A 15,239-nucleotide genomic window follows, 5' to 3' on the forward strand; every position below is an offset into this window, starting at 1 on the left:
GACATCACCTCCTCAGGAATGGCCCCACGTGGACGCAAGGAAATGGACAAGGCCTTCTCATGCTTCCTTCCTGTTCTTGCGATGTGCTTTTGCAACATCAAAGCCGTGTGCTTTGTCCCACCACTGCCACCGCTATTATTCCTACACATGGTCACCAACACGGGCTGGTTTGGATTCCCCATGTAAGAGCTGGCGGGGTCTAGGCAAGTGTCCGTGGCGAGCTGTGGCCTCACCATGGAGCTTGCCCCCACTTCCCGGCACATCCCTGCACAGCCTGGCTCGGGCCCTCTAGTCCTGAGCCCCCAAGCTGGGGGTGGCCTCCCGCTCCTCTCAGTTCCCTGCCAGGGTTCCCTTTTCCCTGTAGCCTTACTACTTTGGATCTTGAACTGTAATTCTCTGAGCCTGTGTCCCCTTCTCTCCTGAGAGAAAGTCACAGGGCAGACTGGGTCTCATCCAGCCTCACCTGCCAGGGGTTCCCCGCTTATAGGTACTAAATACACACTGTTCTGAGTACTAATAGGGTCCTAGCCCTGGCCTTGAAATAGGAGTGCCAGCCTCCTGTACCATTTCCAATAGCAAACTTGGGATGCTCACGTATCCTCGCAATGATGTGAACTGAAATTGGATGGTGTTCACTGGGTTCAGTAGGTGGCATGGCGAACCCACCGTGAAAACCTCAGTTACCTGAACCATTACACCATTTACCTTTCAGCACACAGTGACACTTACCTCTGAATATTGTAAAAAGATGCTCTTTAGCATCTAGGAGTTAAAGGAGGGTATTTAAACATGAGATTGTGCCACTGACTTCCTGTCAATAACACCTGTGGCTGCTGTGACACTCACCAACATTTGCATGTGATTGAATTATGACAGTGGTAGAGAATCATACACTTGCCATTTATTCGTGTCACCTTTTCTCAACTCAGGTACAGCAAACCCTGAGAACAAGGTCTAGAAGAAAAAAGGATCCAAAGAAACAGAACACTGGCTTTCAAAGCACATAATTAAGGAGTCATAATCAAAAACGATTTAAAAAACAAAAAGTAAATTTACATATGATACATTAGCAAGACAGCTGAAAGTTTCCAGCATAGAAACCTGGGCCACATGGCCTTGAAACCCCACGTTTTCACTGCATCAAGAAGCACGAGTTACCTATTTGAGCGAGGGAATCCCACGTTACAGTGTGACATTGGGCATGAGGTGGAGTGATTTCAGCCACCACGTAAGGGTTTTTAGGCCCGGGTATCCTCTGCATTTTCTCCTGCACATTCTGTTACAGTGTGAGTCTGAGCTGAACCGGCCTGAGATGACAGCTGTTTACTGGGTGGGTGTCCTGCCCCAGAGGGATAGTGGGCTGGGGGCAGGGTGAGGACCGTTAGTTAAAGCACATGTCCCCATCGTCCGACCTGGCTCCTGGCGGGGCCAGGCGCCCTGAGGGCCATGCTGTCAGTTTCCCAGGGGCAGGTTTGGCCAGACCTCAGGTCCTGGATTTATGTTGGATACGTCACGAGAGCCTGACTTTTACAAATTCCTCGTCTCCAAGATTCCTCCTCAGGAGAGAGGCTTTGGAGCAAGGCTGAGGCTAATCCAGCAGGGGACAGTCTTTCACCAGAGAGAAAATCCAAACGTCTGAATGGAGGCAAAGAGGCAGCGAGGTGTGCGTGAGCCTGAGGGAGCCGGGGTGAGATCGAACAGTGAGGTGCTGGGTGGGTAATGGAGAAGACAGCTGGCAAAGCACGAGTGTGAGTCAGGTAACAACTTTTTCCAATCAGTTGCTGCCTGATTCTTGGCCTCAAAGCACAAGTGCTCAAAAACTAAGCTTGGCCTCGCCAACATATACTTTTGCTATAAGAAGATACTTTAAAAAATGATCAACCATGATAAACCCTTGGGTCATTCTTTTTTTTTTTAATGAAAAATTCCATAGATACCATTTTATTTGATCCTTCCCCAAACTCTGGGAAATAGGCAAGGCAGGCAATTATCTCCATTTCTGTGAAGAGGAAACTGAGGCTCTGAAATGCTAAACATCACGTCCAATAAAGTGGGCACAAATACAACATTTCCACAGCCAATCTGTTCCGTATTTCACATGATATGAGGTGATGTTTCTGATGGCACTGTTACATTCACTAAGTTAATAGACTTGATAAGTTAATTCTTAGTACTTAAAGCTTAAAAAAATGAGCAGTTACTCAGTTATGTAGTCCTGCTAGATATATTTTAAGCCTACTTTTATCTATATTAGTGGATTTCACATTGAGATTCTTATATTACAAGTGAATCACTTATTCATAATTTTAATAAAAATATTTTGAACACCAACTGTCCTTGGAGCTGGTATGTGTTTGTGAGTGTGGGGTCAGCAGGCTGCAGGAAGGACAGAAAGACAGGTATGCAACAGACTGCGTGGCTTAGACAGGCCCTTACAGAAGAGCAGGAGAGACAATGTCACATGTATTTCTAAAAAGAGTACTTGGTACATGACCCATTTTCTTAGAGCTTATGGTGCTCAGGGAGGAACTGAATGTTTCACCAAGTGTTGAAGGCTTCAACAGCCCACAGGTTTTCATACTACTTTTAAATGTAGTTCTGAGTAAGACCAGACCAAATAAAGGCCAGGGGCCTGTCTAGCACCCTGCTACCTCTGTCCTACCGCCCTCCTTCAGTGACAGCCTACCCTGAAACCATCCACCCCTCTCTTAGCTGTCTTCCTTGGTAGTGACACAGTTTACACTTCCATGTCATCCCTCTGGACTTCACCTCCTTTCCCGCTACTCTGATGCCTTGACACTGACTCCCTCTGCTTTAACTTAACTCTCACATGGTTTTAGATAAAGCTGGTTTTTCTGTGTCCTGGAGCTAAGCCCTATCCTTGGGTCATTCTTTAATGTTGCAACGGCTAATACATTCAGCCTCCATCCAAACTGTGTAAACACAGCCTTAAATACATCAGCACAGCTCATTGCAGCCCCGCTGTTGGGACGCATAAGGGACAGCAGTAAAACCTACACACACACACACCAATGAATCACCAACACCATACACCGTCTGCTGTGATAACAATTACAGCTTCTCTTTTCAAAAACATGTATTAAAAGCTGATTCTTTTCCTGGTTGGCTTCAGAAAAAACAACTAAAATCTTTTGGTGTAAATATCACCCAGTGCTACAATCTCTGATCTCTGGTTTTTGGGGGTGCAGGGGGTGGGCAGAGCTACAGGAAAATACCTCCCTGAACATCCCCTCATCATAAGCTGCTACAAATACTGGTCAGAGTATGACATACAGTCAAATGGCAGGTCATTTTGATCCCTGCCTCCTAACTATGAAAAATGTCAGAAGAATTCCAAAGAAAACAAGATGTTTGACTAAAAATTATTCAAGAAACTGGAGAATTAAGTCAAATACCAAGGATCATTCCAACAAAAAGGCCAGATTTGACATCAGAACAAACGGGGTGCTCAGTTTTCCTACTGGATGCAGGGGTAAGAGCCTCTAGGCAGGCTAATTTTTCCCCCAAAGTGTGTGTGTGGTAACAAGTTCTGTAACTCCCTGGCTTCAGAGGTTCCAGGCTGCACTGCAGAAGATACTTTGTTAACTACATACTAGTTTTTAAGGAAATTGTTAATACCTGTTCCTTAGCCCTCTGGTGTTCGCGTGATGATGGCCTTCCTGGGGCTCCTGAGGACAGGCCCGAGGTGTGAAGGGTGTGGTGTTGGGGTGCCTCGCTCTCTCAAGGGAGGCTGACACTGCTCCTGCCTAACATTATCCTTAAAATTGCCGAGATACAAAGTGGACAGATGGGAAGGGAGACCCCGATTCTATTTAGTAGATGAGAAAAAGGATGCACAGAAAGTAACTTAGAAGCGGAGGACAAGGTCAGGCAGGCCCTGGCAGGACTGGGCAATGTCTGTCCGGGACATGTGCCCTCCTCGGCCCAGGAAGGAGTAAGTCCACCCATTTCTATCGACCCACTTTCGCAGGGGGACCAGACGACAGTACCTTCCCCATTTGTAAGGAAGCAGAAAAGGCTGGGGATGGGCAGAGGTCTTGTCCCACATCTAGGCCAGAGAGAGCGGGACACCCGGGGAAGGCAGCAGAAGGGTCAGTCAGGGAGGGATTCATGCGCAAGAGGGGTGCAGACGGGGCCTGGACGCACCAGCCTCGGGGCAGGGAGAGCCTTGCCCTGGCAGCGCCCTCGGGTCTGGCCCGCCTCTGCTGGCCTCCCGGAGAGCGGGGCTGCCGTTGGCCTTGTCGCCCGAGCGGGCGGTCTGACCTGTCAGTACAACGAGAAAGCCACCCGGCCCGGGGAAGGCAGTTTTACTGGGGGCCACCCTTTCTCCCCGACCAAAATTACAGCTTGGTGGGGGGAAATGAGATTCAGTGCAGGTCAAGGGCGTGACTGAAAAGAAGCGCTTGACCTTAGGCCTCCCCCATCCTGCCCATCTTTGGCTCTGCAGAACCCAGTGGGGGCAGCAGCTGCTCATGAGCCGGGCGCGTGACTGTGTCCACGGGCTGTGTAGCGGACAGCGGGGGAGACCCTTAGAAAAACTTGTCCCTTGGTTTAGCCTGGCTTCAACTGCAGCACGGCCCTCAGACTAATGGTCCCTATGACACAGTATTGCCTTTTATGTAGCAGCAGCATTCTCTCGGGTATCAGGAAAAGACATGTAACAGGATTTTTCTAAGAGAAATGTGTTGCCAAGTCTCACCCATGCAACAATCCTGTGTCTTGGCCCTTACGTCCCATGGGCTAATTCCCTACTGTCTGAGGCTCAGAGCAATCCCAAAAACCTGTGTAGCATTGGCACAAAGGTTGTGGCGCAGATGCCAACAGATGTGTACGTGACAAACTTGTAAGGCACTTCAATCTCCAGCCTCCGCCTGGCCTCCTTGTTCCTGGCGACCACCTTGAACCACGAGAATAATACTTGCAGTGAGAGATTTTGTACAAGTTGACGAACCAGGATGGTCAACACAATTCCCACACTAAATTTGGCCAGACCCAAACCCAGCATGTCAGTGGTGAGCGGTGGGATGCTATAGATCCCAGGGAAAGACTCGGTGGGCTCAGACACAAGCTGGAAAAAATGGTTGATCCAGAATCCTATGGTCACCCCAGCCCCAGCAGCCAGGATGGTGGTGGTGTCCGCTCTGGTTGGGCTGTAGTACTCAGACGCGGGGTAGTTGTAACACAAGATGAATGGTACCACTATGGCACACACGGGGAAGAGAGGGCTGGCCGAATCCAGGCGATCGATAAGGGTCCATGCGGGGTAGGTGAGGGCAATGAGGACCGCAGTGAACAGAATGCCAGCCAGCACATCCTGCGGGAGGAGAGAAGAATGGTGTGAGCCAGTGCATGTGCCCCTCTGTACAGGCATCATTTCAAGTCAAATATGCTTGATTTGCTCTTTAAAACACAATTTTTACATTGTCTCATTTTATGTTTAGAAAAAAATGTATAATTGCAAAAATTCGAAAATAGGAAAAATACAAATAATCACGCTGTATCACGCTGTTCTCGTTATATATTCTCCCCCAGTTTTTGTCTTTTGAAATACTATATTTGTGTTCTTAGTGAATAGCTGTAAGCACATTGTTCCTTTGAGCTTCTTTTATTTTCGCTTTAATATTGTGTCACAAGTACTGTCATGATCTTCCCAGGGGTGGTATCATCTTTCTCAGCAGGCAGAGGTCGGGCTGCAGCTGGCCAGTGGAGGGCGTGGGCTTCTGGGGGAGCCACCTTCACACAGCAAGCACGCCACTGTTATGCTTATGCGGGGTATGCTTATACAGGGTGGTTTGAGAAGACCTTTGGGATGTGAGGGGGCCACAGTTCCACTTCTGTCTTACACAACCAGTCTGTCTTCAGAAGCAGGATTTCAAACAGCACACATACAATTTCATTGAGTGGCTGTATCAGGCTTGGTTTAATGAATCCTTCTTTAGAACATTCACCTTGTGCTCTAAACATCCCTTCCTCCGTTCCTCTCTCCCTCCCTCCTTCCCTATTTTTTCTTCCCCCCTCCACCCCATCCCCCTTTTCTTCCTTTCTTAAATGCCTGTTTAAAATACCTTTAGCTCCCTAATGTCATGTTTCCTTCTTCCGTTAGTGTTCTCAATGCAAAATTTATTAGAAGGTAAAGTCTTAATATAATTAATAGATGAATACACCTGTCAGAGAATGAGGCACTTGCTGTGTTTTATTACAAAGTTCCACATGAATTATTTTGAAAGTTCACAATTGAAAATTGAAAACATTCTCCCCAATGCATTGGGGAATCTGGAAAACACCAAAAAAGAATACACATGCATTGTAGAAAATCTGGAAAACACCGAAAAGTATAAGATTAAAAAAAAAATAGATCCTTATTTCCAATACATGGAGTCAACTTTGCCCATATTTCGGCATGTTGCCTTCTATTCTGTTTTCATATATACATATTAACAAATAGAATTCTAAAGGCTTGGTCTTTCTTTTCCTAATAACTCCCTTATTTCTCTTGCATAGTTTCTAATAAAATGACATCTGGTTTGAGTAAACAATGGGTGAGACCTTGGAAATAATCACTGAAGCTACAAATTTCACAGATTTGTGCCATCCATTCATCCTTCCAATGTCCGTGAATGAGTAGTGCCTGCTGTATACCAGACAGGTTGCTAAGGGATCCAGTGTGGACTAAACAAATACAATCCGCTCCTCTGAGGCGCTTCCAATCCAGTGGATACATGATCCATTATTATTATTTAAGAGGGAATGATGGGCGCGTGCGGTTCCTGACGGTCCTCTGGGGCTGGGAAGGGACAGTAAATGCAGGAAGACCCACCCCATGGGGCCCAAGACCACCAGTCCACGCCATAAGGACTCGGTCCGGGAGCAGCATGAAGCTTCTTTAGAACTCTCAGTGGGTAACAACTTAACTAGATCTTCGCTTTCAGGGGATCATTCTGAAAGAGGTGGGTTGAGTGGGTGCATGGGGGACACCACTGCTGTCTCAAAGGAAGCTCATGGGCTCCATGCACCTGCCGCCCTCTCTTCCACTAACCCCTAGGGCTTTCACATCTCCATGGTCTCCGCCCGGGATTCCTTGTCCCTAATGGATGAATATGCGCTGACGTTGCTTTATTTTTAGAAAGGCACAATCCTTCATTTAGGCTTCCTGGTTGCTCAAATTGAGGTGAATTCTTGGACTGACTTTTCCCCACCTGTCACCTCGCCTTCTTCAACCTGAAACACAACTGCTGTCTAGACTGGTGGACTCAGATGATACGCCATCCCAAAGGCCACTTACTAGACAGCTGTGGGCTGTTTCTTCAGCACATCTTTAACCCAAGAGCTGCCTAGTTCCCCTGGAGAGCCAGGAGCTCTGGGAAACGGGGATTGTAGCACACGACCCCGTAGGCCAATCAATGCATTGGATTCCCTGCCCAGTGATTGGTGCAGAGGCGGTCATGTGACCAAGCCAGTCACATGACCACATCCCTAAGAACTGTATGGATTTGCCTAGCATTCTTGGACCCTGGTGTTTTTTTCTTCAAAACACTGTGCCCTGTGGATTTACACCCTTTATTTAGCAGACTTTTAATAGCTTTATAAATGCTGCCCTGCACGATGCTGACTCTTCTCTGGCCACTCGGAAGTCTCTCTTGGTCTCCTCATTTAGTTGCCCCTCATCTTCCCACATCCTGAACACGGGCGTTTCCACAGATTCTGTCTTCATGCCCTGTGGTGTGTTTCTTCCCTTGTAGAGTTTGCAGAGGCCCATGGCTTCATCTTCCCGTTCTCAATCAGTGTGATTGATCTCAAATAGATCTGTCTCTCAAATCTGCGCCTTCTGGCATCTCTCTCAAACTTTAGTCCTACATTTTTAACTGAATACAGACATTTTCATTCAGATGTCCCGTCAGCCCCCCAAGCCATCTTGTTTAAAATTTATAGAAAAGGAATATGAACAATTCTTAGAACATATGAAAATATACCTGAACTTACTTATAAAAAGTAGAAATTAAACTATGCTCAAGGCAAATTAAAATTTATGTTCACATAAAAAGTGGTACATGAATGTTTATACCAGTTCTATTCATAATCACTAAAAACTGGAAACAACCCCAGTGTCATTCAGTGGGTGGCTGGGATAAACTGTGCTACATTCATACAAAGAAATACTTCTCAGCAATACAAAGCAGTGAAGTACTGATGCATGCAACAGCTTAGATGAAATCTCCAGGAAATTAGGCCAAATGGAAAAAAGCCACTCTCCAGGGGTGACATACTCTATGGTTCTATTTATACAACATTCTCTAAAAGATTCTAGGGGTGGGAGGATGTGACACAAAGGGATAGTACAAGGAGTTTTCTAGGGTGATGAAACTGTCCTGTATTGTGGTGGTGGCTCCTCAAATCTATACATGTGTTAAAAACCCACAGAACTATGCTCAGAACAAAGCCAACTGCACTGTTTGTTAATTTAAAGAATAAAATGAAAAATTACATTTCAAACAGAAATTTAAAAGCTAATGGCTATTTTGTTTCTAACAACTAACACTGTGGAGCATCATGTAAAGCAGTGCCCTGAACGCCCACAGGCTCCCAGCACACCCCCTTGGCCCCACCATCCTCCCATACAAACTGAGAATGCACCCCTCATCTAAGAGCATTAACAAAAACCCAGAAGTTTGACAGCATTCTGTTGAGGAAATTGCAGGTGGAAGATAGGACTCTTGTCCACTAATTGTATGAAAGCAAAATGGCACAACCCTTATGGGGAGCAACTTGGTGATATTTTTTTTCATTTCATGTTCATTTAAACTCTGACCCACAACCTCACTCTGGGACTTGACCACAGAGACATACCTGCCCATGTCTGTAAAGAAATATTTACAAGTTGACCATTGTAGTACTGTTTGTGATAGCAAGAGACTGGGAAAATGCTACATTCTACCTATGGGGCCCAGTTAACTCTCACGATGATATACACACAATGGCTACTCTGCAGCTGTGATGTAGACGTTCAAATGCTACTATATCCACTAAAAAAACATGGGAGAATATATGGATACATTTTCACTTAATACACAAACGGGACCACTTGGATGAATGGGGACAGAGTTGGGAAGGAGACTTTCACAGATATCCTTATGTGCCTTTTCAACTTTATATCACATAAATGTACCACCTCCTTAAAATATTTCAGTGAAATAATTCAGCCTCTCCTCTTCCGAGCAGGATCTGCCTTTCAACTCCCCTATAAATGACCGCGGGCGAGCCTCCTGCAGGGGCCTGGGAATATATGGTAAAGGGATGACCTGTCAACTGTCACCTGCTGAGGACTGGTGGCGTCTTGTCTGTTCTAAAGGAACGCATATTCTGAGGGAAGGAGGGCAGCACACATGAACCCCACACTCCAGGAAAGCCTTAGCTCTCTCCATGGGGAGAGAAGATGCTGCCATCTCGGTCGCCTCCCGGCAGCCCCACTGAACTCAGCTGAACCCTGAGCAAGTCAGGGTATCATTTTGCCTCAAACTATAGAAAAAACACAGAGCTAAAGAGAGCTGCTTTGAGATCTTCCTGGCAGAGTGCTTTCCACAAGGAAGAATCCATTCCCGCTGGTAACTCTAGGCCACGGTACCCATGAGGGCACTTTCTGATGTCACCTGGCAGGACAAAGGCAGAGCCTCTGTGTCATTCGCCACAGCCCGTGCATCAGATCAGGGGTACAGACCTGCTCTGCCTGCTGGGGCTGCTGAAGAGATGCTGGTGGTGTGTGGGTCGGCACCAAGTGCGGGCAGGGCGGGACCTCAGTCCTCAGAGGAACCTCAGCATCGCCTAGACTGGCTGGTGGGGCAGCTACTGCCAATGTCAGGGAGCTGCTGGGTTGGGGAGCAGAGGGCAGGGCCAGGGTACCCAAGGCCACAGCCTGGGCAGACAGCAAGGGACCCAGCAAAGCTGTCTGGACACCATGGCGTCTACCAGAGCAACAGTGCCCTAGAGGGCTCAAACTGGCCTCAAGAGCACATGTGAGACTCCCTTTGAAAACTCCAGAAGTACCAGTGGGTATTCTGTTGGGGTGGAGGGAACAAGGTCTTTCAGAGACCTAGGGGTTCCGAACTATCCTGCAGGTGCTGGGGAAATCCTGTATTATCATCCACGTTTCTGTTGCTGGCGCCCCTGCCTCCCTGGTCACAGAAGCTCGGAGTCCTGCTGGCGAGACCGACTGCTCCTTCCTCTCGCCGCCCACAAGCAGCTCCCTGTGTCGGGAGCCTCCTCCTTCATTCCCGGTTCCCCTCCTGCCGTCGCCACTGAGTGCCCACCCTACCACCCAGAGTTCACACCACCTCACCTTGTGCACACCTTCTCCCCCATCCTCACCCCCAAAGCGTTCACACACCACCTTCCTGATTGCTGTTTCAATAGCAAAGCTTCTCCAGTTTGGGGGCACATTGGAATCACTTCGGAAGACAATTAAGATGCAGATTTCACGGACTATTCAGATCTGAAGTGTGGTTCACAGGTCTGCATTTTAACTCCCCAACATAATGCTGATGTAACAAGTCTAAGAACTCTGAGCAATACTAGCCTACAGATTGAGTGTCAGAGTCCTGCATGATATCGTTTAGTTCATCTAACATTCCAGGGTTTCCTCTCACCATTTTCCCATTTGAATCTCCTACTACAGTCCAATAGGTCTGCTTGCTTTGTGTTCCTTTCATGTACAGCACATTTTAACTACTTCTACCATGACCTTATCAGTTCATCTAAGGCTCAGCTCAAAAGCTACATCCTTTCCAAGTATCTTCATGTATCACCAAACAGCTGGAAATAACCTCTCCCTGAACTGAATGTGGAAGCACTTGCTTAGTATCACCAGAAAACCCCTCCCTTACATTGCCTTCCCGGGTTCATGTTTGCAGGCTGTCCCCCTGAGATAATATATGACTAATCAGCAAGGACAAATTCTTTTGCATCTTAGCATTACTGCTCAAAGCTCCCAGCAGAGTGCCTAACAAGCAGCAGATACTCGGCTATGGTGATTAGGAAAACCAAATTCCTTTCTCTTATCCTGGAGATCCATAATAGTTAATATCCACTGTTGCAATACATAAAAGAAAGTTTGCCTTCCTTCTCTCTGTCTTCCTTTGTAACTGCAGGTACCAAACTGCCAGACATCTGGCTGAAATATTCTTCATAAACTAATTCTGTTCATCTTTAATCATCACAAGACTAGACTATGTGGGCCCACAGTTCCACTAGCACTGAGGCAAAAGTAATTTTAGTCAACAGGGCTGCTGGTATAGCGCTTCCTCCTTCTAGCCTCACAGTAGGATGTTCAGAATAAAAGGTGATACTGTAATAGAGATATTTAGGCATTTTATAAGGAAAATACTTGAACCAACTCTGATGAGCTTTCTAATGTGGGGCCTGTAGTTTGTCATAATAACATTAGTCCAATCAGCTTCTAAAAATAAGGACTATAATGCTTGAAAATTCAAGGACTTTTTACATGACTTTTTAAAGCTATGAAATTCACAGAAACTCTAAACATTCACAAGATCCCCCCCCCCCCCACCTTGAAATTGGATCTGCTGTTATGATTCTGGCAGATTCTCAATGAGGGGCAATTTCTTTGGAACTGCACATCCGGGGTGGGGTACATACAGTCCATGCGGTGAGGGAGAGCAGCTCCCAGGCCTTGGGCAGGGCAGGCAAGTCTGGGGCGGAGGCAGTGGCTACAGGGGCCAGGTGGGAGCCACTAGGCAGCACCAGATGTCCCTGGCCAGACGGGGTTGGGGTGGAGACCGTACAGAGAGGAGAAAAGGGCAAAGAGAGTGTGCGGGCTTCACAAGGGGTGAGGAACAGCATGGGAGACCCAGAAGAGAAAATGGTGCTAAAGCTTAAGGGAAAGACGGGAGGGTGAAAACAACAGAATATTCTTTACTCTGAAAACAAGAGATTTAAAACTCTTTTCCACAGGCCACAAAGTACACAAAATACACAGTCTATTCACCACTCCAACCCAATTATCCACTCCTAGGAATTTATCCTAAGAAAATAAGCAGAGAAAATAATAAAGCTGCTCAGAGAGGCTTATGCGCGGGGATGATTCTCATTGGGTTACTGCAATTTACACCAATTAAGACCAAAAAGAAACACATGCTCCACTGTAGAACAATCAGAAAACACAAACTAGCAAAAAAAAAAAAAAAAAATCGCATAAAGAGGAGCACATGCATCATAATAAGAAAGAATCTGGAAAGATATAAATCAAGCATAGTGTTGTTTACACCAAAAATGAGATAAAAATACATACTGCTGGACTGTATCAAGCTAAAAAGCTTCTGTACATCAAAGGACACTATCAATAGAACAAAAAGGTACCCTACAGTATGGGAGAACATATTCATAAATGACAGATCCGATAAAGGACTGACATCCAAAATATATAAAGAGCTCACACACCTCAACAAACAAAAACAAATAATCCAATTAAAAAATGGACAGAGGAGCTGAATAGACAGTTCTCTAAAGAAGAAATTTAGATGGCCAACAGGCACATGAAAAGATGTTCCACATCACTAATCATCTGAGAAATGCAAATTAAAACCACAATGAGATATCACCTCACACCAGTAAGGATTGCCATCATCGAAAAGACAAACAACAACAAATGTTGGCAAGGTTGTGGAGAAAGGGGAACCCTCCTACACTGCTGGTGGGAATGTAAATTAGTTCAACCATTGTGGAAAGCAGTATGGAGGTTCCTCAGAATGCTCAAAATAGACTTACCATTTGACCCAGGAATTCCACTTCTAGGAATTTACCCTAAGAATGCAGCACTCCAGTTTGAAAAAGACAGATGCACCCCTATGTTTATCGCTGCACTATTTACAATAGCCAAGATATGGAAGCAACCTAAATGTTCATCAGTACATGAATGGATAAAGAAGATGTGGTACATATACACAATGGAATGTTACTCAGCCATAAGAAAAAAAACAGATCCTACCATTTACAAGAACATGGATGGAGCTAGAGGGTATTATGCTCAGTAAAATAAGCCAGGCGGAGAAAGACAAGTACCAAATGATTTCACTCATATGTGGAGTATAAGAACAAAGGAAAACTGAAGGAACAAAACAGCAGCAGAAGCACAGAACCCACGAATGGCCTAACAGTTACCAAAGGGAAAGGGACTGGGGAGGATGGGTGGGAAGGGAGGGATAAGGGCAGGGAAAAAAGAAAGGGGGCATTAAGATTAGCATGTATAGTGTAGGGGGGGCACGGGGAAGGCTGTGCAACACAGAGAAGACAAATAGTGATTTTACAGCATCTTACTACACAGATGGACAGTGACTGTGAAGGGGTATGTGGGGGGGACTTGGTGAAGGGGGGAGCCTAGTAAACATAATGTTCCTCATGTAATTGTAGATTAATGATACCAAAATAAATTTTTAAAAAAACAAAGCTAACAAAAAATACATACTGCTTTCTTATGCATTGTTTTCTTATGGAATGTTACATAAAATCAGAAATGTATCTGATTTTATATAAATATATACTTGGATACATGGATGAAGCATCAGCAGGAAAAAAACTAAAATGTTCAGAGTAGTTTTTTTTCCACTTGGGTATTACAGATGATTACCCTCTCCATGCTTCCCAGCATGTTCAATATATTCTAGTCAATATTTATTAGTTTTAATAAAAATGCAATCTAGGCAAAGGAATCAGGATGTTACCATCAAAATGCTTCAAAACAGACAAAAATAGAAATAATCAGCTGACAGATTTTCACCACATGCCAAGAAAATGAAATCTGTATGCTAGTCAACAGAGCATTCCTCCATGATACAAGTAACATTTAAAATAAAGACACATGAGATGTGTTAACAGTGCTACAGTACAGATAGCATTGTTTGAAATATAATAAACCTTCAACTCAACTTACCATCCCAGGTTTAAACTAAGCCTTTTAAATTATCTGGGGGAAAAAAAATCACTAAATGAAACAAACATTTCCCAAAGTTAAAATGCAGAAAAATCCAGATCCCTTTGATTTTTGTTCCTATTCTGATTTTCAGTCATAATCCTTAGTGTTTTGATAAAAGCCTACACTTTATTATCTCTCATTACAGAAAACAATAATAAGGAAAATGGGAAGTGTTTAGGAAAGAATGCTAATAGAGCCGTCTGTCCCAAGCATCAGAACAAATTTTGGTGAATGCTTATATCAACATATAAACCAGTGCTTCTATTCTTAGCCAAATAGAAACACTCCTCCTTCCGGTAAACACCTCTAGATATTTCTACGGTAGGCTCTAACCCTGAGAACTCCCAGCTGCATTCCGGCCCTCTGGTCACATTCCCATATGCAGTTTACAGCGACAAATTTACATTCTATCTCCACACATCTTCACTGAAGAATGCTATTGAGCAGACTAACACAACACAAGGTTAGCTAACTAGAAAGAAGGGAAGAGTACAAACCCATTCATTCAATTGTTAGGAAAGAATGCATTCAGATCTTGGAACTATTTATGCTGAGAACGCTATGATTCTGGCATCTTCCCCTCTGCCAGGTCCCCCGCTGAGCATGTGAAGGGCCCTCTCTGCCCTTGGCTGCCTGCACCAGCGAGCTGAAGCCAGGAACACAGTAACAGCCAAGACCCACTTCTTTGTAGAGGCAGTGAATGTCCTGAATGTGAGCAGACCCTGACATTACAACAAACTAAGAAAAACAAAATGAAAAACCCAAATCCCTACAATCATCCTGGAAAATAATTTCTCGGTATAGATCAATGTTTCCTAGTTAACTCAGTCAGAATACTTACTCTTTTCCATGCTAGCTCACAAGCGATTCAGTTTTAAGAATAATGCAGATGAGATTCAATAGAAGCCAAATGGCAAGAGGGAGGCAACATGGTTCATGAATATGAATATAAATGATTACAGAGAGAAACCTACAAGTCATATAATTAGCATATGTATAGTGGAGAAAGAGTGAATGCAAAAGTTCAAAAATATTAATTTCCATTAAAACACACCCATGTCCACAAGGATCAATCCAAAGCAGGAAGCAGACTTCCCTGTCCACGTGGCGGGAGCATAAGCAGAAACCTGATGTCTGTGGCTCCCTGAGTAGGCACTACGTCACTGATGCCGACCTTCCCGAGTCCCGACTGTTCTCTGAGCCACTCAGATAGCCAAGCGCACATCCGGACTGGCGCTCA

At 45.2% G+C, this 15,239-nt stretch overlaps 2 protein-coding genes across 2 annotated transcripts in view; one reads left to right on the forward strand and one right to left on the reverse strand.

Annotated features, from left to right (window-relative positions):
- The window catches only part of FARSB (phenylalanyl-tRNA synthetase subunit beta), a 102,881-nt gene that overhangs the window by 71,920 nt on the left and 15,722 nt on the right, over window positions 1-15,239 (forward strand). The window lies entirely within an intron of this gene.
- Window positions 880-15,239, reverse strand: part of SGPP2 (sphingosine-1-phosphate phosphatase 2) — a 104,717-nt gene continuing 90,357 nt past the window's right edge. The window contains exon 5 of the mRNA XM_037015850.2: window positions 880-5,335. Coding sequence (XP_036871745.2) covers window positions 4,784-5,335 — 552 coding nt within the window. The 3' untranslated portion in view covers window positions 880-4,783. The remainder of the gene's footprint in view (window positions 5,336-15,239) is intronic.

This window comes from Manis javanica, chromosome 12 (assembly GCF_040802235.1).
Source record: "Manis javanica isolate MJ-LG chromosome 12, MJ_LKY, whole genome shotgun sequence".
NCBI classification, from domain to species: domain Eukaryota; kingdom Metazoa; phylum Chordata; class Mammalia; order Pholidota; family Manidae; genus Manis; species Manis javanica.